Source organism: Diceros bicornis, chromosome 19 (assembly GCF_020826845.1).
Source record: "Diceros bicornis minor isolate mBicDic1 chromosome 19, mDicBic1.mat.cur, whole genome shotgun sequence".
Taxonomy (NCBI): Eukaryota; Metazoa; Chordata; class Mammalia; order Perissodactyla; family Rhinocerotidae; genus Diceros; species Diceros bicornis.
Window position 1 is genome coordinate 22,279,720 of NC_080758.1, and position 24,210 is coordinate 22,303,929.

General features: G+C 46.4%; 1 protein-coding gene across 1 annotated transcript in view; it reads right to left on the minus strand.

Annotated features, from left to right (window-relative positions):
* Positions 1–237: 237 nt before the first annotated feature.
* CTNNBL1 (catenin beta like 1) overlaps positions 238–24,210 on the minus strand; it is a 160,155-nt gene continuing 136,182 nt past the window's right edge. Inside the window, exons 14-16 of the mRNA XM_058562718.1 lie at positions 11,812–11,949; positions 11,498–11,570; positions 238–419 (exon numbers count right to left, since the gene is read on the minus strand). Of these exons, the coding sequence (XP_058418701.1) occupies positions 331–419; positions 11,498–11,570; positions 11,812–11,949 (300 nt within the window). The 3' untranslated portion in view covers positions 238–330. The remainder of the gene's footprint in view (positions 420–11,497; positions 11,571–11,811; positions 11,950–24,210) is intronic.

Here is a 24,210-nt window from a genome sequence, read left to right on the forward strand (position 1 = left end):
CCTCCCCCTTCCCAGTTACAGACAGGCAGCCTCATGGCAGTACCCCCAGAGTACCCACAGCGCTCACATCACCACTGATACGCTCTCTGAGCCTCAGGACCCTCACCAGCAGAGGCCAACCACTGACCTTCCCCACCAGAGAGGTGCCCCACGACAGCCTCTGGGGAAGTGCTGGGGAAAGGTTAGGGGGGACTGTTTGCTACAAAGAATGCCAGCCCAGGAATACCAAAACTAGCTTTAATTTGTCCAAAAGTCACAGTGAGCTGTGTAAAAACTGTTTCTGAGAAGGAGGCCCAGGGAGAGCCCATGCTGCACAGGGCCAAGGGGCCTCTAGAAGTTCTCCAGCAGGCCCAGGATGCGCTTCTGCTCGTTCTCCCGGAACTCCGGGCTCCGGCCGTCCCCGATGTTCTCTGCATACTCTAGGCAGACAAAGGCAGGGTTAGGCGGGAATCCGAGGCGTGGGGTCCACGGTGGCGCGGTCACTGCACACCTCTCCCCCAATCCCAGCTCCCACTGTGGTGCATGCTGTTCCAACAGCCCCCACGGTGGCGGTTGTCGCCAAACTCCTTGGTTTTGCATTCAAGGCCTTCAGTGAAAAGGGCCCAACTTACCTTTCCAGGCTCACATTCCTCTCCCAGCCACAGCCTTTACTCACTCCTTTATTCACTTAGCACACAGGCAGTGGATGCCTACTACAGGCAGGCACTGTTCTAGACCACAGGTTGTGAGAGTATGGACCCCAACCAGCAGCATCAGCATCATGCAGAAACTTGTTAGAAATGCACATTTTGAGGCCTAACCCAGACCTATGTACTAGGCCTAGTGGTCTGTGTGAACAAGTGCTCTGGGTAAGGCTGATGCACCCTCAAGTTTGAGAACCACTATATGAGGCAGTGGGGATAAAGTAATGATCAAAATAGACGAAAATCTCTGCTCTTGTGAAGCCTACTTTCTAGTGGGGGAAACAAACCAAAAAGAAAATACATATGGTGGCTGTCAGAGGGCTCAGGGAGATGGGGAGTTTTGATTAAAGACCTTACGTGTGGGCATATCTGGGAGCAAGTGGCAGAGCGGGGGGCTTGCTCAGTCCGTCTGAGGGTGAGCAAGGAGGTGAGCGTGGCTAGAGCACAGAGCCAGGGCAGGGGCAGGCACAAACACACAGGGCCTGCGGGCTCCAGCTGACGTGTGGGAGACACCCTGAGGGGCAGGAGGAAGGGGATGTGGTCTGATGGCGACTTGGACCAAGGAGCTCATGGTGGAGGTGAGAAGTCTTCAGATTTCAGACATATTCTGAAGGCGGATCCAGCAGGATTCACTGATAGACTGGAAACGGGGTGTGTGAGAAAGAGATGTGGGTATTGAAGTCACCAAGAAATATGTCAGAGTGGTGGAGAAGGTGACAGTGAGCCCAGAATTCCTCCAAGGAATAAGGGGAGCAGGTGCCTGCTCCACCAACAAAGAGAGGTGTTGGGGTATCTAGTCTACTGACACAAGATTCAAAGAACTGGGCGTTGTTAGGGAAAAGGGAGGGAGTAAGAATGGTCTAGAGATGCCCATGAGGAGCGTGGGAGACCCCTCCCCTGTGTCCAGTGGTAGGTGTGGGAGAAAACAGCCACCACTTGAGAGGGCCCACCCCAGGGAGGCAGGTTTCAGTGAGAGCAGGAAGATCACGAAAATATTCCCAAGGAGGATGAGGGTACAGGAGATGATGCTGATGACAGATCTCTAGAGGACACAATCAAAGAGTGGTAAGGTGGATAACCGTATGATCCGCTTGGTCCGGTGATCCCAGCACAATACCTAATCTAATAACACTCCATTTCATTCCCAAAAGTGTCCCCTCAGATCATGTAGTCACCCTGGTTTTAGGAGGTGGGGAGGGGTGGGATACGGTGCAGAAATGATGTGTAGAACTTAGGGACTAGAGTGCAGGGCACAAGGGGTGGAGGTGCTGCGAGGACGGGGTGACTGAACTCCTCACTGCCCGCTGACTGTGCCCTGCCCCCACCCACAGAGAGGACACGGTGCAGCATCGTGGGCTGTGTCTGCATCCTGTCTCTGACTCACAATACTAAGTGACCTTGAAGGGTGGTCTCCTCCTCTGGAAAATGTATGTAAGGTACCTAGCAAACTCCAGATGTTCAAGAAACACTAGTTCCCTCCCTGGGCCTCCTTTGCTCAGGCCAGCACTGTCACTCGTGGAAATCCCACATATCCTTCAAGGTCCATCTTAAAGGACATCTTCTGTGTGAAACTCTGCCTGGTCATCTCTTACTCCTGCTCCTGGCCTCAGGCCACTGGTCCCCATCAATGGCCTGACTACTAAATCATCCTCCACTTGTCCTCTCGCTCCCTCTAGACTGGGTGCTTCATGAAGGTAGCAGCTTTTGCCCTTTTTCAGCTAAATTCCCAGCAAAGCCTGGCCAAGAGCCAACCGTCAGTCTGGCGTGGTGAATGAACTCTCAGAGTAGTTGAGTAGGATGACTGCTGGCATATCTGCCGCCTGCTCCCTGACTGAGGCAGCCTGAGACAGAACAATAGAGAACTCTCCTGCAAGAGGCTTTTGCATAATAAAACATCTGCTGATCCAAATCTGACAAAGAATGGGGGCAGAGAAGAAAGTGTGCGACCCCTCCTCCACCACCTCCTACCCCCCACTATGCTAGGGAAATAATTTTGTTCCTGCCACTTCTTCATTTTTCCTCCTTCCTCTTTATTACTTTGGACATGTGCCGGAAAACGGGATTTGGGATCCAAACATGTGCCAGCTGTGTGTTTCCCCCCGGAAATCATCCTCTTCTGTTAGGCCCATCCATCACCTCCAACAGCAAATGGTTGTGATGCCTTCCATTTAGGCCCCTTAAAGAGAGGGCTGGGGTGATGGGAGAATAGGAACTGGGCTTCGGGAGAAGGCTGTGGGGCTGTGTTATAAGTGGCGTCTCTTACTCACATGTGAATGATCTAGTCACTGCCCCAGGAGAGAGAGAAATGACCATTATAGCATTTAATACCCCCAGAGGCATGGTCTGGAAGCAAGAGTCTTAATGGATTGAACTAACACTTTGCTCTCCTAATGTAGTCTCAGACCCAGGAGGAGGGAAGCAGAAAAATAGTCTGATCCTGTGGGGCAGTGATCTTCCAAGTAAAGCCCGTTTCCCTGGAGAGACCTAATCTCTTTCTACGGATGCACAAAGTAGAGGAACCAAAGTCTGTATCAATCCCCTTGCTAAATCACCTCTGCCAGGGCCTCAGGAAAACAACACGTCACTACTGTACCAGAGCACCATCCCATGGGCAAGTCTCCTGTCACTCCGTCTGTGGGGACAGAGGAGACAGTCAGATCACCTGTTCTCTGGAAATGGGCTGTGAACAGAGTTAGTGCAATCTGGAAGAGGGGCTCTCTCACACAGTGGAATGGGAGCTAACATGCAGTGAGTGCCAGGTATTTATATATGTTGTCTCATTTAATCTCTGCAGCAATCCTACAAGGTAAAGAAAACCATCTCTGTTTACAGATGAAGAAACTGAGGCCTAGTAGAGAACTGAAGCAACTTGCCCAAGTCTAGAACGGCAGGGGAGCTGAAATTTAAACCAACATGTGTGAGTAGTGAAAAGGGCACCTAAAAAGCCATCCAGGGGTAGCTGGTCCCCAAAGCGGCATCCTCTTACCTAAGAAATATCTTATCCTGCCTGGTCCCCATCCTTTGGGGAAAAAACTCCAAAGCAGCCCAGCCCTGGCAGGGCATCTGGCTACAAAGTCCTCATAAAAGGTAAGACTCTAGGCCGGCCCTGTGGTGTAGCGGTTAAGCACGCGCGCTCCGCTGCTGGCGGCCTGGGTTCGGATCCCGGGTGCGCACCAACACACCGCTTGTCAGGCCATGCTGTGGCAGCATCCCATATAAAGTGGAGGAAGATGGGCACGGATGTTAGCCCAGGGCTAGTCTTCCTCAGCAAAAAGAGGAGGATTGGCGTGAATGTTAGCTCAGGGCTGGTCTTCCTCACACACACACACACACAAAAAGGTAAGACTCTAGAGGGACTGCCCTGCAGTAAAGGGGCCTCAGGGGCTAGGACAGATGTGGAGTGGGTCGCTGGGGCCACACCCTCTCATGCCAGGTCACCGAATGACTGTCAGAGCTGGCAGGGCAATCAGAAATGTACTGCAACCCTGAGGGGCAGGTGACTGGCCAGGGTCCCACAGCGAGCCAGCCACAGAGCCAGGCCCAGAACCAGGTCTGACAAGCCCCTCCTTCCACTGCCCCTGGCAGCCGGCACCAAGCGTGCAGCTCGCCCTCACCCTCCACTCCTTACCCTACTCATGCTTTGTTTCCACAGCAGAATCCTATTTGGAGCAAATCTTGGTGGTGCCAGCTACCTCTGGTTATTATAGCTGCTGCAGCAGTTTATAAATATTGAACAGATTCCTCCCAGAGGTCTTGGGAAAGAGTTCTCTTTGCTGTGTGTGTGTGAGAGAGTGTGTGTGTGTGTGTGTGTGTGTAAGAGAGGAAGAGAGAACACAGGAAAAACAGAGATGCTAGATGAAGGGAGAACCGCAGGGTGGGGGAGAGGGAAAGGGAGAGGGGGATGGCGGGGTGGGGAGGGGAGAGAAGAGAGGATGAGTGGGGCTGGAGAGTGAGAAAGAGAGTGTACACATCAAGTCTCTTCTCTACTTGCCCAGCATTTTCAAATGCTCTTATAATAAAGGCTTTGATGGAGCTCAAAAACAGGCAGCAGTGCTGAACGCATAAATATTAAAGCAAACTTTAGACAGCAGGTTTACTATTCTAACACAGAATACAAGCTGTTCTGTTTATGTTAAGAGGACGAGGGAAGCGGGCACGGGGGCTGGCGGACGGGGAAGAACTGTCTTCTAGGACAGAGACTGGGACCAGCATTCACAAGCCTGGTTCAGATCCCTGGACCTCAAGCCTTAAACGCTCACCCTTTAAAAAATGCAGGAGGAAGAGGGAGGAGGAAGAAGAGGAATACCAACGTTTTCACACTGAAAACCCTTGAAGACATAGAAACAACCACAAACTGGAAACTGGGTAAGGAAAATCCTCATGTCTAACACAGATTCCTTAACAACAACGAACTTGGAAGGTCTACTGTTACACTTCTCTAAGAGGAGAACATTTTGCTGGGGCTACAGGCGATAAGTTCATCAGAGATAGCATTAAAATGAAACCTGCTAAAAGGAGAAGGAAACTTACCCTTTGCTTATGATGCTAACGAGGTCATGTTCCCACAGTCCTGAGGACATTTTAGCTGGTTGGAACGGCACCCACCCACCCCTACCCACCACCAGGCCCCAGGAGTCTGGCCTGGGTGCTGGTCCATGGGCTTTCCTGCCTGCATCTAAGTCCAGGCTGCTGCCAGCTCCACGCGAAAGGATTAGGCCAAGGAAGGGAAGGAAATGACTCCCATATACTGAGCATGTACTCTGTCCCAGGCACCCGACTACATTTCAACCTCAGCCTTCTTGAGGGGCAGTATTCACTTTCGGTTTGTTTTTTACAGAGGAGGAAACCAAGGCTCAAATATATTATCTACTAACTTACCCCAACTTACAGAGAGCCAGGAGTCACGCTGGTCTGTGCATCTCAGTTCTACTTCTTACTGGGTTAGCTCAGACACAAACCACAACAGTAAAGGGAGCTAACATTATCGAGCACTTATTATGTGCCAGCCAACATGTCAGCACTTTACCTACACTTTACCTCTTCTAATTCTCACAGCAATCTTTTGAGGCCAGTTATCCCCATCTTACAGACGAAGACGCTGGCTTAGGGAGGGTAAGCAGCTGCCTAAGGTTAACACACAGGGCTCCCTCCAGGATCCTCTCCTGACTCCAAATACCCTAGTGGCCACAGGAGCCAGGACCTGGTGCAAGTCACACACACATCAACACGTCATCAAAGGATAGACTCTATCAGGTTTTGCAGCTTTAAAATCACAGAAGCAAAGCTCAGGTTACCAAGAGCCCCAAATCAATATGGAAACACAGGCTTGTGAGCTTCTAAGAGAAGATTTCAAGCCATAAGGAACACCAGCAAATCAAAGGGCCGGGAGCCAATTTCTGAAAGCATTTTGAAGTTTGGCTCAGTCTTTTCGCCACCAGTGAAAGAATTTTGAGTCAGTAATCCTCTAAGCTTTCCTCTGCAAAACAGCCCAGCACCCACGTGGTCTTCTGACAATGTTCACCAGTGACTATAACAGTTAAGAGACTTGCCAGCAGCTTTCACAGTAACTCTTCGCAAAGTATTTATACTAAGAAGTATTCCCAGGTCACAGCTCCTACTCCATGTCCAAGGAGCTGACCACTCCGTGATGTACACGCGCACCCGCCTGTGGAGGTCTTTCACATGCTTCAAGAAACCTCCTCCTTACTCAGAGTCAGCAACTTCACAGAGACAGATCGTACGAGGGTGGTTGCCAGGGACGGGGGAGGAGGGACTGGGGAGGTAGTGTTTAATGGGTGAGTTTCAGTTTTGCAAGATAAAAATAAATTCTGTGGATAGATGATGGTGATGGTTACAATGGTAAAATGGTAAATCTTATGTATATTTTGCCACTATAAAAAAAAAAAAAAGCAGGCACTTCCTCCATGCAGCCTCTTGACCAGATCTTCACGCCCCTTTTAATCTCCAGAGAATTAACTGTGCCTTCTTGATTCCCACTCCTATCTTAGCAATGACTTCATTCTGCTGTGTGTTGTGGTAGTTAGTTATTTCACCTGTAATGGGACAGTACGCTCCCCGCAGACAGGGCATCCTAGTGTCTCAATCATCTCAGGAGCCCGCCTAGCACCCTGTGATGCCAAGTGGGTGCTCTGTAAAGGCAGATGACCTAAACTTTCTTTTTTTCCTTAAAAGCTTGTAGGAGTGTATCAGCCAATCAGCACAGCTGGAGCTTCCCTTCCTGCCAGATGGAAGACTGCCTGCGTATAATTCTGAGTCCAGATCCAGTTTCCAACATTTCTGGTGACTTGGGTAACATCCCTTAACCTCTGCGAGTCTCGGTTTCCTTATCTGCAAAATGGAGACTGTAATCCTGCTTTCTAGGGCTGTTGTGAGAACCAGAGAATATACATTAAATGTCTGACACAGAGGACACACTCAGGAGTGACCACTTTACCTACTGTGGTCCTGGATTTCTGGAACAGCACAAAGAAGCCCGAGGCACCACCTCAGCACACTCCACTCATAAGCATTAACTGAGCCCCTTCTCTGTGCCAGTCATGGGCCAGGCACCAGAAGATAAAAGGCAGGAAGACTGTCGCTGCCCTCGTGGAGCACACGGTCTGATCTGCCCTTCTCTAGCAAAGAGACCATCGTCCCCTATGTGGGCACGCAGTCCTCAGGCCCAGAGCTGCTGCCAGCTCCAGGGAAGGCTGGACTTTGGGAGTGCTGCAAGCAGGCTGCAGAAAGAGGGGCTTTAATGAGCCATCAATTATTCCCAGCTCTCGTGGCACCTCCAGCAGAAAAGGAGGGAGGAAAATCGTGAGAAAGGGGACTGAAATATAACGGGAAAAGCCCCCTGCTGGGCTTGCCTCATCAGCGTTTTCCTGAGACCTCAAGGGATACATCAGCTGTCATCCTGCCAGCAAAACTCAGGAAATATGTAGGCCATAAAATCAAAGAAAAAGCTTGCATCTAATTAGTATGTTAAAAAAAAAAAAGGAAGCAACCCAAACTGAAAAACAAAATTAAAATCAAAGAGGACAGACTGATGAGCTGGCTTTCTTTACGAGGCTTGTTTTCATGCTTTCTGATGGAATGAAGGCGGAGGAAGGGTGGGGGAGTGAAGGCTTTTAAGAAGTGGGCCCGAGCAGAGCCCAGCCATCAACTCTCAGGGTAGCCTCACCCCTTTTCAACCTCAACACCGTCCTGAGGACGCTTGCTGCCCCGGGGTCAGGGGGAACACGGCACAGCTCCACCACACAACACGGCAGGCAGACGGGCTTCCCTGTGGTGGGTGTGAGCCACGGTGGGGGCATGCCAGTGGAAAGGGGTTGAGAACCCTTTATTATAACCATAGCCTTACAGGTAGAGAGAACTCTTGTTTTTTCAGTGGTCAGCATCCTGTGAGGGCCTCTCTGACCTGGGTAGTGGCATCCAATTCCCAGCTTTAAATACCACCTCCACACTAATGACTTCAAATTGCCCGAACCAGCATCTCTCCTGAGTGCTAATGAGAATTGTCCACTGTTCGCTGGCCAAAAAAGGGATGCAGCTCACTATCCGTACCCCAAAATTCACCATGTACCCAACAGAACTCAAGAGGCCTGCCCAGCAACACTTCCAACCACCACCCCTTGCCCCCACAATGCTTCAGCCTCTGGCATCCCTGCTCGGCCTCTGCTGATAGGGCCAGAGTTCTTACGAAGGCCACTGATGGCCAGTCCTGCCTCTGGGCCTCTGCTCCCTCTGTGACACCACTCGCAGTCCTGAGGAGGAGCCTCTCCCTCCTGGGATTCCATGGCATGGCCTGTGCCTCTGTTGCCGCCTCCTCACTGCTCCCTTAGCACACTGTTCACAACTTTAACGCAGCACTTATCACATCATAATTAGTTTCGAGTATTTCTCCCCACTAGACTGTGAACGTCTCAAGGATAGGGATCTTGTTTATTCTTCTTTGTGTCTCTAGTACTGGATACAGAGCCTGGCATTGAGCACTGCTAGCTGAGTGGTTGCTGGAGTGTATATTTCATTTAGCTTGAATTACGGTTGGTCATTTGTACATCTATGTCCCCCAGAAGACTGAACTCCATGAGGGCAGGTGCCATGTGACACCTTAGTAGCACAGTATCTAGCACTGTCTAGGAGAGTCTCAGTAAACATTTGCCAAATTAAATTCACACAGCGGTAGGGTTGAATTCAACAGCGTTTAAAATATTCACTGGGTTCTCATTATGTGCCCAGCGTTGCTCTAGGTGCTGAGGAGACTTGGTGAATAAGCTAAACGATGTCCCTACGTCACAAAGCTTATGTTTTAATGTATGAGACACACAAAATGAGTAAACGAAGACATAAATAAAAACAATTATAGATTGTGATAACGGCTAGGAAGGAAATAAACTGGGTGCTATGATGGGAAATAACAGATGGAGAGAAGTAGACGGATTTAAGATTGAGTTTGGAGGCAGAACTGGCAGATTTACTAGTGGATTAGCTGTGAAGGGTGACGGAGAGAGAAATGAAGGGCTGGACTGCAGTCTGGAAAGATGGGTCCGAAGGTGTGGACAGAGGGGGAGGGAAAGAAAGCAACAGGGGAGAGGAACAAGAATGGCGGGAATGAACACAGCATCTGTGCAGGCCACTCACCTGCCTGCTCACCTGCCTGCTCACCTGCTCACTTGCCCAACACTCAATCAACAAATAGCTATTCAGCACCCAGTATGTGCCTGGCACTCTAATAGGCGCTGGGGGAATAAGCGGGATCTGAGGGAGACAGAGGCTGGCTCACAACAACTGAAAATTCTGAATAACCTAAGGTATATGTGTTAGGATTTCAGAAAGAAAAACATCCACCTACTACGTGTCAGTATCCACTAAAAACACTTTTTCTCAGAAGATCACTGTTTTGATTACAGGGATGGAGGTGTAGCGAGAAATCTAAATGCAAGACAGTAGAGCTGAGAGTAATAAAAAGTTCTAATCGAACATGTGGGCGTTAAAAATAAATGCCATTTAAAGGCTGGAGTTGCAAATCACCACAGCTATACCTTAAGGAGGAGGTGGCATCACACTCGGAGCAGTAATTCATGTGAATGTGACACTGAGAACGAGAAGGGAGCACCCAGGATGCCACAATGGAAGGTAAGATGCTGGGCTAGGTTCATTACGGGTTCCCCTTTCCTCCTTCTCTGAGGGAGAAAACAATAGATTCCAATGCCTCAAATTCTCCACCTGCAAAATGGGCACAATGAATTACCATTCCCACCTGTCTGGGAGGGCTGTGTTGAACATTTGATTTCCAGCCCCAACGCCTTCACTCACACTGTCCCTTCGTTCTGGAATGTCCTTGTCCCAGCCTCTAAGACCCAGCTCAATGCTACTACTCTCACAAGGCTTCCCATGGGATTTTAGCCATGCCTCACTTATGATAATGATGATGATAATTATCATCCTACTATTTCATAATACTCATAATAGCTAACATTTACTGAGAGCTTATTTTTTTTTTAAATAATTTTATTTATTTATTTTTTTCCCCCAAAGCCCCAGTAGATAGTTGTATGTCACAGCTGCACATCCTTCTAGTTGCTGTATGTGGGACGCGGCCTCAGCATGGCCGGAGAAGCGGTGCGTTGGTGCGCGCCCGGGATCCGAACCCGGGCCGCCAGTAGCGGAGCGTGCGCACTTAACCGCTAAGCCACGGGGCCGGCCCACTGAGAGCTTATTAAGGGTCAGACATTTTCCATATATCATCTCATTTAATTCTCTCACCCAGTCCATGGGGTCACAGAGCAATTGGGTATCGTACCCGAGGTAACACAGTAAATGGCCGAGCCAGGACTCAGTTCCAGGAGCTCATGCTTTTAACTTCCCTTTATTATATGTATTATTTATCTTCACATTTTGTCTCCCATCTGTAATGGTAGTTATAAGCCACTTATAGGCAAACTCTTTGAGTACATCTAGCCTAACCCCTCATCTTAGAAACGGGCATAACAAGGGCCAGAGAGAGAAAATGATTTGCCTGCAGTTACCCAGTCCACCCTGACTCTCTCTGAACTCGGGCGTTATCAGCACTGTAAAATACAGTCCTCTACCTGTCATGGCTGTTAGTCTGTGCTAAGTGGCCCACGGGCAGGACTGCATCACAGAGCTCAGTTCAGGTGGCCTCCTAGGAGCCACTCCAGCTGAGTCAGGTCCAGCCAAAGATACAAGAGCATTTGAGGGACTCCCTGGTGTAGATGAGGGAAGGAGGGAAACTCACCTGAACTAGCACTTCCTGTGTTGATAGGCACTAGACTGGCACTGTCATGTCGTATCTCATGGACCTTTGCAAAGCTGCTTCTAGATCATGCTCACACAGCTAAGGGAAGGCAGAGCCAGGACAGGAAGGCAGGCATGCTCTTTCTATTACACCACACTGCCCCATACCTACTTCCTTCTGTCTTGCCTAATTCCGGGTATTTCTTGTTACTTTCTTGTTTTTTTCCCTAAGAAAGCAATTTTCTTCCACTATAGGCAACTTGGAACTAAATTTTTTGTTTCTTGTCTTTTTAACAAATATTTCCAAGCCCTAGTGCTTCTTGTTTCTTATATGTTTTTTAAATTCTGGAGCTGGAGGGTCAGAAGCAGAGAATAACTGGGTTAGTCTTCCGTATTCTGACCAAGATGACCTAGACACAGTACACTGGACAATACACTTAAGCTTGCAGTGCAGAGAACGCTGTGCACCAAATTCCAGGTATACTGACACAGACTCAAAAAGCAAGCATCGTCTAATTCCCTGGAGCCCCAGACACAAGCAACATCCAACTCACCCTTGATGATGTGCCTGACAATTTTGATGGAGCTTCCTCGCATATTTAGGATCTGGTGAACCCTCTGGCGAATCTAATAAGGAAGTGGAAGAGTGGGGAGAGAAAGAAAAAGCATCATTTGTCCTGGTAGACACCAGAATACGTCATAATAAATGTATTCACCTCACTCCCATTCCTGAAAAAGGGGGCCAACACAGAGTGGAGGAATTCAAGGAGAGTGTGATCCACTTCTCTCTTTGAGAGGCTCTGCCTAAGCAGGCAGCAAGGAAGGAGGCAGGGATGGACAGGCCCATCCAGGAGAGGGCCCCTCCTACCTGGGGGACATTGGCATTACAGATCTCCGCCATGATGTAGCAGATGTGCTGGAGAACAAAGAGTCCCGCGTCCAAGCGCCGGAGGTAGAACTCATCCTCAATGTCATTGTCTATGATTTCTCCACGTCGGACCATGTCCTAAAAATGAATGAATGTTGGGAATAAAAGCTGGACAGTGAGCGGAGGAGGAAAGAACAGGCTTCTAGTCTGCCCATGATACACAGAAGAATAGCAACAACCAAAGAAAACCACTCTGCCTTGATTTGTCTTCTACTTCTCCCATTTTTCTCAAGTATCTTTCTTATGTTCTCATTAATAATGGACTAGAGGCCCAAGGAGCCAAGATTAAAGCCCACTTTTTCTATACAATGAGTCAAGGCCAAAATGATCTCATCCACATATTCAACCTAAAAAAATAAGCTTATGGGGACACAAATCTAAGCCATTTATCTGCTTCCACTTGTTCTTTACTGTTTGGTTCCGGCCTCCATAAATAATCTCTCCGCAAGATACACTTAACTCTCTTTCCTTTCCAAATCAAGTTAAATGTAGGGAAGAGAGGTCCCCTTTCCCCACAACTCTGTCTTGGTACCCTGGTGAAACCGATGGCACAGGCGCAAAAAGACTTACATTTTGTCAGATGCAAAATGCTTCCAACCTTTCCAATGCATTTCACAAGTCTGACATTCCTCTAGGCCAAAGCCCTAATAAGTGACAGAGGTCACTTTCCTAAATCTTTGTAACTCCAGATCTATCAGACTTGCTGTCTCCATGTCTATTCCTCTCTAGGGGATTCTGTTTTTTAAATAGCTTTATTGAGACACAATTCACATACCATACAATTCACCCATGTAAAGTGTACAATTTAATGGCTCTTAGTGTACTCAGTTGTGTAACCATCATCACAACCCTTGTAGAACATTTTCATCACCTGCAAGCTCCCCATCTGGTTGATTATTACCACCTCTGCCAAGAGAGCTCTCTTCTCCATCTCAGGGCCTTCACTGCCTTCCTTGCTAGGGATTCTGGGGTATCTCTCAAGCCAACACTATTTTTTGATTCGCCCTGAGCTAACATCTGTGCCAATCCTCCTCTATTTTGTATGTGGGTCGCCGCCACAGCATGGCTGCCAACTAGCAGTGTAGGTCTGCGCCCGGGAACTAAACCCAGGCCACCGAAGCAGAGTGTGCTGAACTTAACCATTAGGCCATGGGGCCAGCCCCAAGCCAACACCATTTTTAAGCTACCTCTACCACAAAGCTTTTTCTGATTATTTAAGGCTAACGACTGCTCCCTTCTGAAATTCCACTCTCGACAAGCTACTCCATGACATGACCTCCTCTTGCACATGATATTCATACTGATTTCAGCTATCATCAGCCTCTGTTTCTATAATTCCCTTTATTTCATGAGGATGGACTGTGAGCTCTGTGAAGACAGGGGCTGAATTTTGTCTTCATATCTCCAGCTCAGTAAACATCCATGCAGTAAATAAAACAAAAAAGACATCTTTGTTTTGGGCTGTGGGCTCTCAGGAGTTAAGAACTGGGTGAGGGACTCATTCTGCACAACTAGCACACTGGCCTAAGATGACAGGTGCTTAATACATGCTTTTGATGACAACGATCCATTTCTTAATTCTTCCAGCAGTTTTATGGCCATGGTTCCCTCTGATAACTCAGGCTCCTGTCACGGACAGAAGCCCTTGGGACCCTGTCTTCCACTCTCCCAAACTCGAAGGACTTACCACTGTGGTCATCAATCTCCAGCAAGAATCCTTCAGAGACTATTTAGACGCAGATAATGTACTTTTTTATTTGCCCAGGGGGCCAGCCTGTAGCAACACAAGGCTACTTTTCATCTCGCTCCTAAAGGCCTCTGTCTATGAGGCAAAAGAGGGCTGCAGACTTGCGAGGCCCTGCACTGCCTGGTAAATCACCACCACTAATTCCTAGCTTCATTTAGTAGCAAATTCCTTAGTAATCTAGTAATAGTGTTAATGTCCACAAGGTAGTCATGGAGCACTGGACTGATGTCCAAAGAGTTTAAAAATAGAAGGACCTCCTTAGTTTCTCATTTACTCATAATCATAACTCCCTGCTCCAAAACTCCTAAGTGCTCAGCAGCTGGGGGCACAGGAAAGAAAATTACTCCTGACTTCCACTCATGCAAAAAGCATTTGCTGCTAATACTTTACATTTCTATAATGCTGTAGAGTTTAAAGTGTTATTATATATATGGTCCTCACTACCAAATTTAAAGAGAGCAGGGAAGGGATTATTAATCCCATTGTACAAATTAGAATCCAAGGCACACAGAGGTTAAGTAAGTTGCTTGTAATTACATAATTACCATTTACTAGACTATGGACTCCCTGGGGACAGGAATCCTGTCTGATTCAGCTCTGAGGTGGAAATGAATAACATGGTGCAGAGTGTTCAGATCCTGGCCCTGCTAAGTGCCTAGTGGCAAGGACACCATTGTAAGCACTGAGTTAAGGGAGAAAAAGAAGGAACATGGAGGTAAGGGGATGCCCTGGTCTTAGTCACTGAAGATCTGACTGGGCAGATCTGTCTGTGTGGGCAAGTCACAGGGACACAGGAAATGACTAAAAAGTAAAGGGATAAAGTGTACCCAGAAGTAAAATAATTACAAATGGTGGGTGCTGATTAGGGTTAGTTAAGATATTATGGCATCTGGGAAGAAGTGACTTTTGGGTAAGGTTTCAGTGTATTTTTGGGCAGAGTCAACAGAATGAATGCCTTCCCATGGTCCGAGACCTTATGTGAAATGCCTTATGCTGTTCATACTTTCTGCTCACTAGCTCCCATCCATGCACACAGCACAAACAGGCCTGCTCTCCCTTTTTTGGCCTCCTCTCCTCGGCTTGTAATGTTGGTACTCTCCCCACCTCCTCTCAATCTCCACCATAATATATTTAAAGTCTAAAATGTGATATTCCTTTTGAAAACTTCTCAAAGTTTTCCAACTTGAAAACTTTTCCAACTAGATACAATTTTTCAGTCCTTAAAACTCCCAAGCCTTGGATTTCTACCTCTTTTATGGCACCTCCCATGGTCTGCCTTGTAGTAGTTATTCAGATGTGTGACTCTTTCCTGAGCAGGTTCCTTGAAAGCAAGAGTTGTGTTTTACTCATCTTTGTACTCTAGAAAGTACCTTGCATGGTACTTTTTGCATAGTAGGTTCTTGGAAAGCATTTGTCAAACAGGACTGAAAAAATGCAGGTAGAGGTTCAGAGCTATTTAACGACTTGTGTGCACTAAGCGATGGGGTAGAAAGGAAAACCTCAGGAAATGGTGAGGGACAGTGCCCTGGAGGGCTAGCTAGTGGGAGGCTTGAATGCTGGCCAGAGAAGTGAGATATGATGGGCTGCAGACTGCACCGTGCAGGAAAACATCATGAATGAGAATATACAAACACTTGTATGATGGACACATCGGTTGAAAGTGTTGAGGCAGGCAGAGCACAAAGCTAGCAGGCCATAGCTTCTCAGCCTATGTGAGAAGTAGATGGGAAGAGGAAGGGGAGAAAGGAGAAGAGAGAAGGAGAGAGATGAGAGACAAAACCCTTAGAGGTTTGCAAACATGTGGACTTGGAGTAGAACACATTCATTCATCCACCTGATAAAGATTTCCTGAATACCTAACTATGGGCCAGGTATTGTATGACGTGCTGGGGGCAGCAAAGATAAATAAAACTGTCCACATAATCAAGGAGATTATAGTCTAATAAGGTTAACAAATATGAGCAAATTATTAATTTAAAAAAATGTAGTAATGGCTACTATAAAGGATCTCTCAAACTGTACTGAAAGCTGTGGGGACCCAGAAGAAGGTCAGACTAAGTCTGTCTGGGGGAGTCAAGAGAGTTCAAAGGAAATGTAACATTTGAGGTGGATTCTGAAGGAGCTTGACAAGCTGGAACAGACATTCTAAGCAAAAGGAATAATAGTGTGGATGAAGGCATAGAAAAGCCAACTTGGCTAAGGTGGGAGAGAACAACAGTGGAATATCCGTATCACTAACAGAAAGATTAGAAAGGAGTAGGGGAGCATTTTTCTGCTTATTAGATCCTAGCCTTCAGCAGATCGCATTATTTTTGATTGATTACTACCTACCAGGCATTGTGTGAGGCAGTCTGAATAATAACCACTGCTACCACCATCTATCCACCTAGGAAAAGCAGCTAGTGTTGACTGAGGGCTTAGTATGTGTCAGGCATGGTGCGGAGGGTTTTACGGGTAATGACTCCTTCACTTTTGACAAATACTGGGAGGAAGGGATTATTACCCCCATTTTAGATGAGGAAACGGACTCAGGCAGAGCAAACTCCCCAGGGCTAGTGGGAGGCAGAAGTGGGATTCACACTCAAGTCTGTGCTCTTTCCATCCTACCATGTTTGTGTAGCTATAGAGTCAGAGTTGTCTAGAGAACAAAGGAAGATGGTAAATAAGAATGGTAGAAAGACTCAAGAATGGATCGGAGTGAAAGTAAGTTTCTCCAATTAGGTTCAGAAGTGTCCCTGGTGATTTTTTCCTTTTTCACATTCTTCCCCACAATCTGATCTTCTTTTAACCAGGCAGGTACATACTGTACCTTCCAGTTTCTCTGAATATTGTCATCTAGAAAGAATGGACGCAAGAGAGCAATGTCAAACCCCATTTTTTCCTCTTTCCTTAGAACTCGAAGACTCTGACAACGTTCAATTCAACATTCTATTTTAGACTTATGGTCACATGATTTGAAAGTGGAATTTTCAAATGTAGATCTGATATACGACTACAGCTCATCTCCAAGAAAGGCATCATCATCGCTGCGTTGAACATGCACAAAGATGAAACAGATTGGCTTCTAAGACGAAGTTTCTGCCCTGACAGTTTTAGAAGCATCATAGAAACCAGCATGCAGAGAAGGTGAATGCTGTCATGATAGCACCTTATCTAGCCTGTTACAACTCTGTGGCATGGAATATTTACTGCTGAATGGATTCAGGGAAGTTGAACACAAGTGTGTACTCTGAGTTTAAAGGAAAATAAAAGAAGCAGGATGATTATGTATCATTCTGACAGAAAATAAGAAAGTTTGGGTACAGTTCTTTTAGGAACATCTTCTCAAGTTTAGGTCTGTTTTAAGAAGAAGGATGGTATGTCACCTTTATTATCCACCTTTGTCTTACTATGTGTGGACAGGACAACTTATTATAAGTGAATTAATAAAATTTCTGGCTCCTTTTCTGGGATTCTAAGATGCAAGATTAAAAAAATTGATCCTGAGATAAGGAAGTAGAACTACACATCTGAAAGAACTTCTAAGAGCATTTGAAACTCCAAAACGGCTCTCAGCACAACTGAAGGCACGATCATCTGGCTGGGGTTCAGTCTTTGGAGAAGTAATATAAATGTTTTAGGAATTAAAGAAACAACATCACAAGCTTCTCCCCACCTCGTTATTTCCCTCATAACACGTTCCAAAAGGACTGAAGGAGTCCGATCTAGAACACTCTGATGGTTATGCACCAACAATATGCAAGTGGACTTGCTTCACTAGTGGTAGGGAGGGAACTGAATTATGCCCAACTGGCCAGTGAGACACGTTTCAAAAGCGACTAGACAAAGAACAAGGTGAAACCAGCTGGCCCGTGCAGAGATCAAACATGCACCCCAACCTCCACAGTACACGAGGACTGAGCTAACTGGCCACAAGCACCCCATTCTAAAGAAAGTACCCAACCTCCCTCAAGACAGTACAAGAAGCATTTAAAGTAGATATTGGGACTTTTCTGAACTATGAAGTATAAATTCTACAAACAAGTTTCTGTGCCAGTGTAGGACAGAGTACGGAGCAAATGGCATCAGATCTTAGCTCTAATACTAACTTACTAGTGTTCTTAGGTAAGTCATTTAACTTTTCTTGGCCTCAGCATCTTTGCTGGGGCATAAGAAGCATGAACCAGATCAGGGAAGGCAAATAGGTTCCATTTAGAGTGCCAACTCTAACCCACTGTAACGGCTGTGGAGTGCCAAACGGAAAACGGGCGTGGAGCCGAGCTGGAGCTCAGTGGGGAAGAGCACTGAACTCAGCTAGCACTGTCAGCACCGACCACAGGATGGGGGGGTAGTGGGCCTCACCTTTGTCTTTCCTGATCTGGTGCTCTAGAAGTTTCCTTTTAGCTTTGATAACCTGTGGTAAATCTAGGACTGAAGCACCTCCACAACCAGATGTAATGGCTTTCCGCCTGTATCCGGGTATAGGGATGAACTGACTGTTGACTGACAGCACTCTCAGACAGAAGAGTGACTGCGAGAAATGGCTCAAGTACCTCAAGTACGAGACACCTACTGTCACCTCAACAGGACAGACAGTCAGCACTAACAATGAGCTCATCCTCTTACCAATAAGTTACGCTTCCCTGTGACAAAGACAACCCCTGGATCTGCCGTAGCATTAGACAGGCCATTTTAAAACAATTTGGGCATGTAAATCGAGTGCTCTTCAAACGGGAATATGATTAATAGAGATTCAAGAGAGATTCCAAAAATCCAGTAACTTCCTTAAGTATTGTAAACATATCTTACTTTACAAAATTTCAGAGTGAAAATCTACATATACACTGAATTGTATCTGAAGTAAGATAGGAGAGTTAAGATTTAAAGGAAGTCTTCCATGAATTAATTCATTCAACTCTCACCTTTGAGAAGAGTGAAGGTGGCTGCCTTCCTTGGGAAGCAATGACAACTCAACATCCACCTACAGCACTTTTTACTTTTCAAAGCAGAGGGTCTGCATTAACCTCACTTGCTGTATATGCCCTGTGTTGGGTATGTACAGCAAATATCATTTTCAGATTTCACAGATGGAAAATTGAGACAGATGTCAAATGATGTCACTGAGTTTCGGTTAGAGACTCGAGTGGAACATGGCTTCCTAGTCCAAGACCTTTTCCTATTTGTCCTTTCACCCTGGCAAGAGATGGGCAGCATAAATGGAATAATAACAAGAGCAGAATTTCCTGAGTCCTTACTGTGTGCTAAGCACTGTGCTAAGTAAGCACTTTCATGGATTTCTCATTTTTCCTCACAATAACCCCAAGAGGTAGGAGTTATTATTATTCCCACTTTCCAAATGGGAAACTGAGGCTTAAAATTTGAAGTGAAATCTCTGCTAAAGTACAAAGCCTGTGGTTGAGTAAGTGTTGGAGACAGGGTGAAAATCCGCACAAGTTTGGCTCCAAGCCTGTGATCACTTTCATAGTTCAAAGAAGGAAAAAGTCTTTGTTTTATAGACCTTTTCCAGTATTAGCATATGAGCAAAGAAACAGAGTTTTTTCTTTATACCATATCTGGGGACTAATGGAAATCAGCAGCATTAAATGTAAGGTCATCTAACTTTTTGGCTTGTCTTTTCCTTATAAATTGAAGAAACTGAAAAAAAAAAAAGGAGAGGGGGAGGAATCCATAGCTAGACCAGCAAATTCCACATGCAATTTAGGAGAGTTAAAAAAAAAAAAGATACTCTGAAAGGTTTTGTTTTGTTCATTCCATAAGAGAGGGCTAGAATAAAAACTTAGATGGTAATTCAGTGAATGGCGCATTAAGTAGAACAGATTGCAATTCACAGCAGCATAAGCCTGTTTGGGGGCTGCTAAAATAAACAGATTCATCTCCAAAGATACACAAGGAGGTGGTGCGTGCGGCATCAAGGTGCCATTTCTGCAGGGTTGTGTGTGTGTGTTTTTCCCCTCCCCCAGCCACATCCTCGCTTTAAATGTTAATCTGTCATTGGGAACACTACCAAATCACCACTTTTCCACGTGCCTCTATCTCTCTCAGCAGGCAAGTCAAAAACCTCCAAGTGAGCACGTGGATGCCATTTCTAATCTGCCCTGACAGGTAGCAAGCTGCCCCTCACTGACGGAAGGAGACAGTCATGAAGAAGCTGCCGCGAAGCCAGTAGGAACCCTCTTGCTTTAATAACAGGGGACACGACTCAGAGCCCCAGTGGGCTCACGGTTACCATCTGCAGTCATGGGCAGGAACTGCCCCGCCATTTAGAAAAGGCCAATTTCTTTTTTCCTTCCAAAGCGAGGGGAGAATTTAAACCAAGGGAGAGACAAATAAGCGGAGTGGGGAAGGTGAGGGTCACAAACACCAGCAAAACAAAACCTTCCTCCAAGAGCTTCTAAAATAGGGCAGACTATTAGAGAAGGTCATTTTCAGCTGCAGAAACCAAGCCTGGAGAATTAGTAAAGGGGCTTTTCAAATTCTTTTGAGAATGCATAGCTCTGATAACAATCCAAGGAGACCTACAAAGGAGAAACTGACTATGTGTTCGGCCAGCCTTAGCACATGAGCATGTGCCAGGTTTTCACAATCTCATTAACCTTCAAAATGATCCTCTGACAAAGTTGCCATGAAAAAACACACATAGGGTAAGTCATTTCCCAAAAAAACAAAGTGCGTGTGTGGCAGAACTGGGATGTAACCTTGGGCTGTATGACCTCGGGGTTCCTGTTCCTTCTATGTTACCACAATGCCTCCATCACAGGTGTGTCTTCAATTTCTAAATTTACTGAAAACAAAATAAACAACCCAGAAGGCTCATTTAAATTTTGACAACATATAAGCCAGGCTTGAGCGAACCAGGGCTTCCATGACAGCAGAAACAATAATACAAGGCCAGAAAATGACAATCCTGTTGGGGGTACAGAGAAAGTAAGATCAGTCCCCGCTTGCAAAGACTTAAGCTTAGAGGGAGAGACAGACAAGTATACAGGCCAAAAATACTTACAACAGCTACCATTACAGTGTACTTCTTTGTGCCAGAAATTTTTATAGGTGATTTATATATATTAATTTATTTAATCTTCCTACAAGATAGGTATATTATTCTCCTCCTTTTACAGATGAGGAAACAGAATCAGAGAGTTTAAGTAACTTGTTATGATCACCCAGCTCGTAACAGGCAGAGGCAGGATTTGAGCCTATGCTGTCTTGTTCCAGATCTCTAATCTTAAGCAGGGAGCATGGGGTACAAAAGAAGGGCCGCAGTACACAGGGAGCACGGGGTACACAAGACGGACCCCAGTACACAGGGAGCATGGGGTACACAAGACGGGCCGCAGTACACAGGGAGCATGGGGTACATAAGAGGGGCTGCAGTACACAGGGAGCACGGGGTGCACAAGAGTGGCCACGGGGAGCACGGGGAAGGCTTTCTGCAGGAACTGATACTGCAACACTAAGCAGCATGCATGGTACATGGAAGACACTTAACACATATTTATCAACTGGTTTTTCTGCCAAAGCACTTAAGGATACAGAGGAATTAGCCAGCTGCAGGAAAGGGGTAAGAAAACGATGGCACAGAGAGGTATTCTAGGCAGAGTCAAGAGCAATGGGCAAATGTCTAGAAGGTCTGAGAAAGCACAAGTTTAGGGAGGCACAAGTGGTGCCGAATGGCTTTTGCACATGATGAGGGGAAGAGCAGCGAAGGATACAGCCAGAGCGACAGGCAGGGGCCAAGGTGGGAGAGGCACCGCAAGGCCGGCTAAGGAATTTAGACCACATCTTGAAGGGAAGACAGAGCCAGTGCCTACTGGGCCTAGGCCGGCGAGTGGTGTAATTCAATTTTAATTTTAGAAACATCTCTGGTTACTGTGTAGGAAATGAATTGGAGAGGCTAAACCTCGAGACAGGGAAACTAGTTAGTGAGCAGGGTGTTGCACTAATGCAAGAAAAAAAGATGATGGTAGCCTGAATTTAAGTTCTGGTAGTGAGGACGGAGAAAAGTGAACAGGATGCAGAGATGTCAGAGGTAAAACTTACCAGGTGGACGTGTAGTGGGAGGAGGAGAGAAAGGAGTAAACAGACGATGCCCAGGGTTTTGACCTGGTCAATCTGGTGACTGGCCCTGGTGTGGGGAAGAGGGGAAGGGATACGTGGGGGTTAGGCCACAAACTTGACTTTGGACTTGCCGAGCCAGAAAAGCGTGTGGGTGATGTCCAGTGGGAGTGGCTATGTGAGTCTGCATAGCCCTGATCTTATCAGACCTTGCAACAAGCCTGTGAGGATGGCAGGCGAGAGCCTACGAACTCCACTGAAAGAGGACAACAGAGAAGATGAGAAAAGCAAAACAGTGCTCAAGGCCACACTGCAAGGTAAGTGGCAGAGGCAAAGGACCAGAACTCAGGTCCTCTGACTTCTCCTCCAATGGTAGAAAGGATGATTGTGATTGGGAAGGGGATGGGCGAGAGGCAGTAGAGCTTGAATGGGCAGATGGCTGAATCTATGGGTGTCTAAGAGAGGGAAGCAAGAGAGAGAAAAAGACACCATGACACTCTTTCCCCCACCATCACTGGCTTCTACTGGCTATAAGCAGTGTTCTGGCAATTCGTGGACTGAGAAAGTTTGGGAACTACTGGTTTAAAGAACAGCTGAGAGGAACTCGCAGCAGGATTCTCTTTTTCTAAGTGTGCCCCAGAAGCTTCCAGCACAGTTAGCAGAAGAATCAATGGCAGTCTCACACTTCCACTGTCTGCATACTTACCCAGTGCTTTAGGATCACGTACCCGCTTTTGTACAAATGTTTAAATGAGTTTCAAATGCTAAGGAAATAGTCAAGTCTGTTTCAGACATCAAGTCCTGTGGATACTGTTTCATTACAAGGAGTCCATCTTTCTCTTTCCAGGATGAAACCTGGAATGATTTAACTGTGGCAAAATTAGCATTCAATTTCTAAGTCATTACGGTGCAAAGTATGTGGTGAGAACATTTTATTGAATAAACCTGCTGGGTATAATTTTCCCAGGAACTAAAAAAGGGAAGACCTCTCTCCAAGGCTCTCCTCCCTCTTTTAAAATCCCTGCCAGTACCTATATAATTAGGTCTTACTTCTGACAGCAAGAAGCCTGGCATCTCTGTACATTTAACTAACAGAAGGCAGAACGGAGCAATGAGAAGTCAGGACATCTCCCCAGTAACAGAGACCTTGGTATTTTCTGGGCTTCGTGTTGTCTAGGAAGTCAGGTGAAATCTGCTGAGACTAGCATCCTGGATATTTACAGATCACAGAAAACTGCTGCTCACTAGAAGAGTCTTAAGAATTACATGCCCTTTAAAAAGTTCAGGTCAAATCTTGTTAACCAGGAACCCCGAGGGTATGTCCAGATACACTGTGGCCCTGGAATCGAATGGACACTGAATATAACATGAAAGCAGCGGGCCACTACCCAAGACACGGAAGTCTTTGCTAGTCACAGATTATTGCAGTAATGTGAGCTGAACTAACTGTATTAAAATTATCAGTTTGCTCTGTAGACTCTTCTAAATAGCAGTATTTTTCCTTGTTGAATATAGCTGCAGTTATACCACAGAATCTATATAGTTGTCCTCAGCTATTTTTGATGATGAGGCTAATCATAGAGAAAAAGTTAGGATTAAAAACAAGAGTTAAGGAATAATGTAGAAAACCTAGGGCCCTCTATCTTCCTTAACACCCACGGGCAAATATTAATTTCATCTCATGAGCAGTGGTCCTTCATTTACTGCATGTCAGTCACTATGCAAGTCCTGAGAATATGACGAACAAGAGAAACTACAGAGATACAGAGTGAATAAACAGATAAAATAATTACATGTTATGGAGCAGCATTGGGGACGGGCGCACTACTTTACATACGGTGATCACTGAAAACTTCTCTGAGGAGGTGACATTTAGGCTGAGACCTGAAGGTGGAAGGAGGCACTAGCACTCCTTCCACCAGGAAGAGCCACGGCAGAAGGGAGAAGCAAATGCAAGGCTACAAGGCAGGAAGGTAGTGCACTGTGGGAGGAGAGGAAGCTGGAGAGGCAGTGAGGACTCGGATCGTGCAAAATCTGGCAGCACTAGGGAAGTAAGAAAATGTGTATGTGTATGTGATGGTAGTGCAAATAGTCCTTAAAGAGAAAAGGAAACTAAAGGTTCTCTGGCCACCCACTCTGTGCCAGGCCCTGTGAAATTCCTCAAAGTACACAGGTTGGGACATACACCTTACAAAGAAAACACCACTGAGGAAGAAAATAAGACTGGGGCAGTTAGGCTGTTTGTCCACAATCAGAAACCAGGAAGAAGCCCAGCTCTAAAGCCCATGGTCTCCCTCTCACACCCTTTGCTCCTGGAATTTAACTTATCATTTGCCCCCCAACTTAACTTGGCTTCCCACTGCTCCTCCTTTGTTCCTGTTCCTCTTTAGATTGGAAATGCCCTATACATCTCTATCTTTCAAGGTTCAGCTCGAATCTTGCCTCATCCACAAAACTGTTGAGGGTGACTCTAGGTGCAGATGGCTTCTCCCTGTTCCCTGGACTCTAGCCCAGCAGCAGCAGCAGCAGCACTCTTGGGG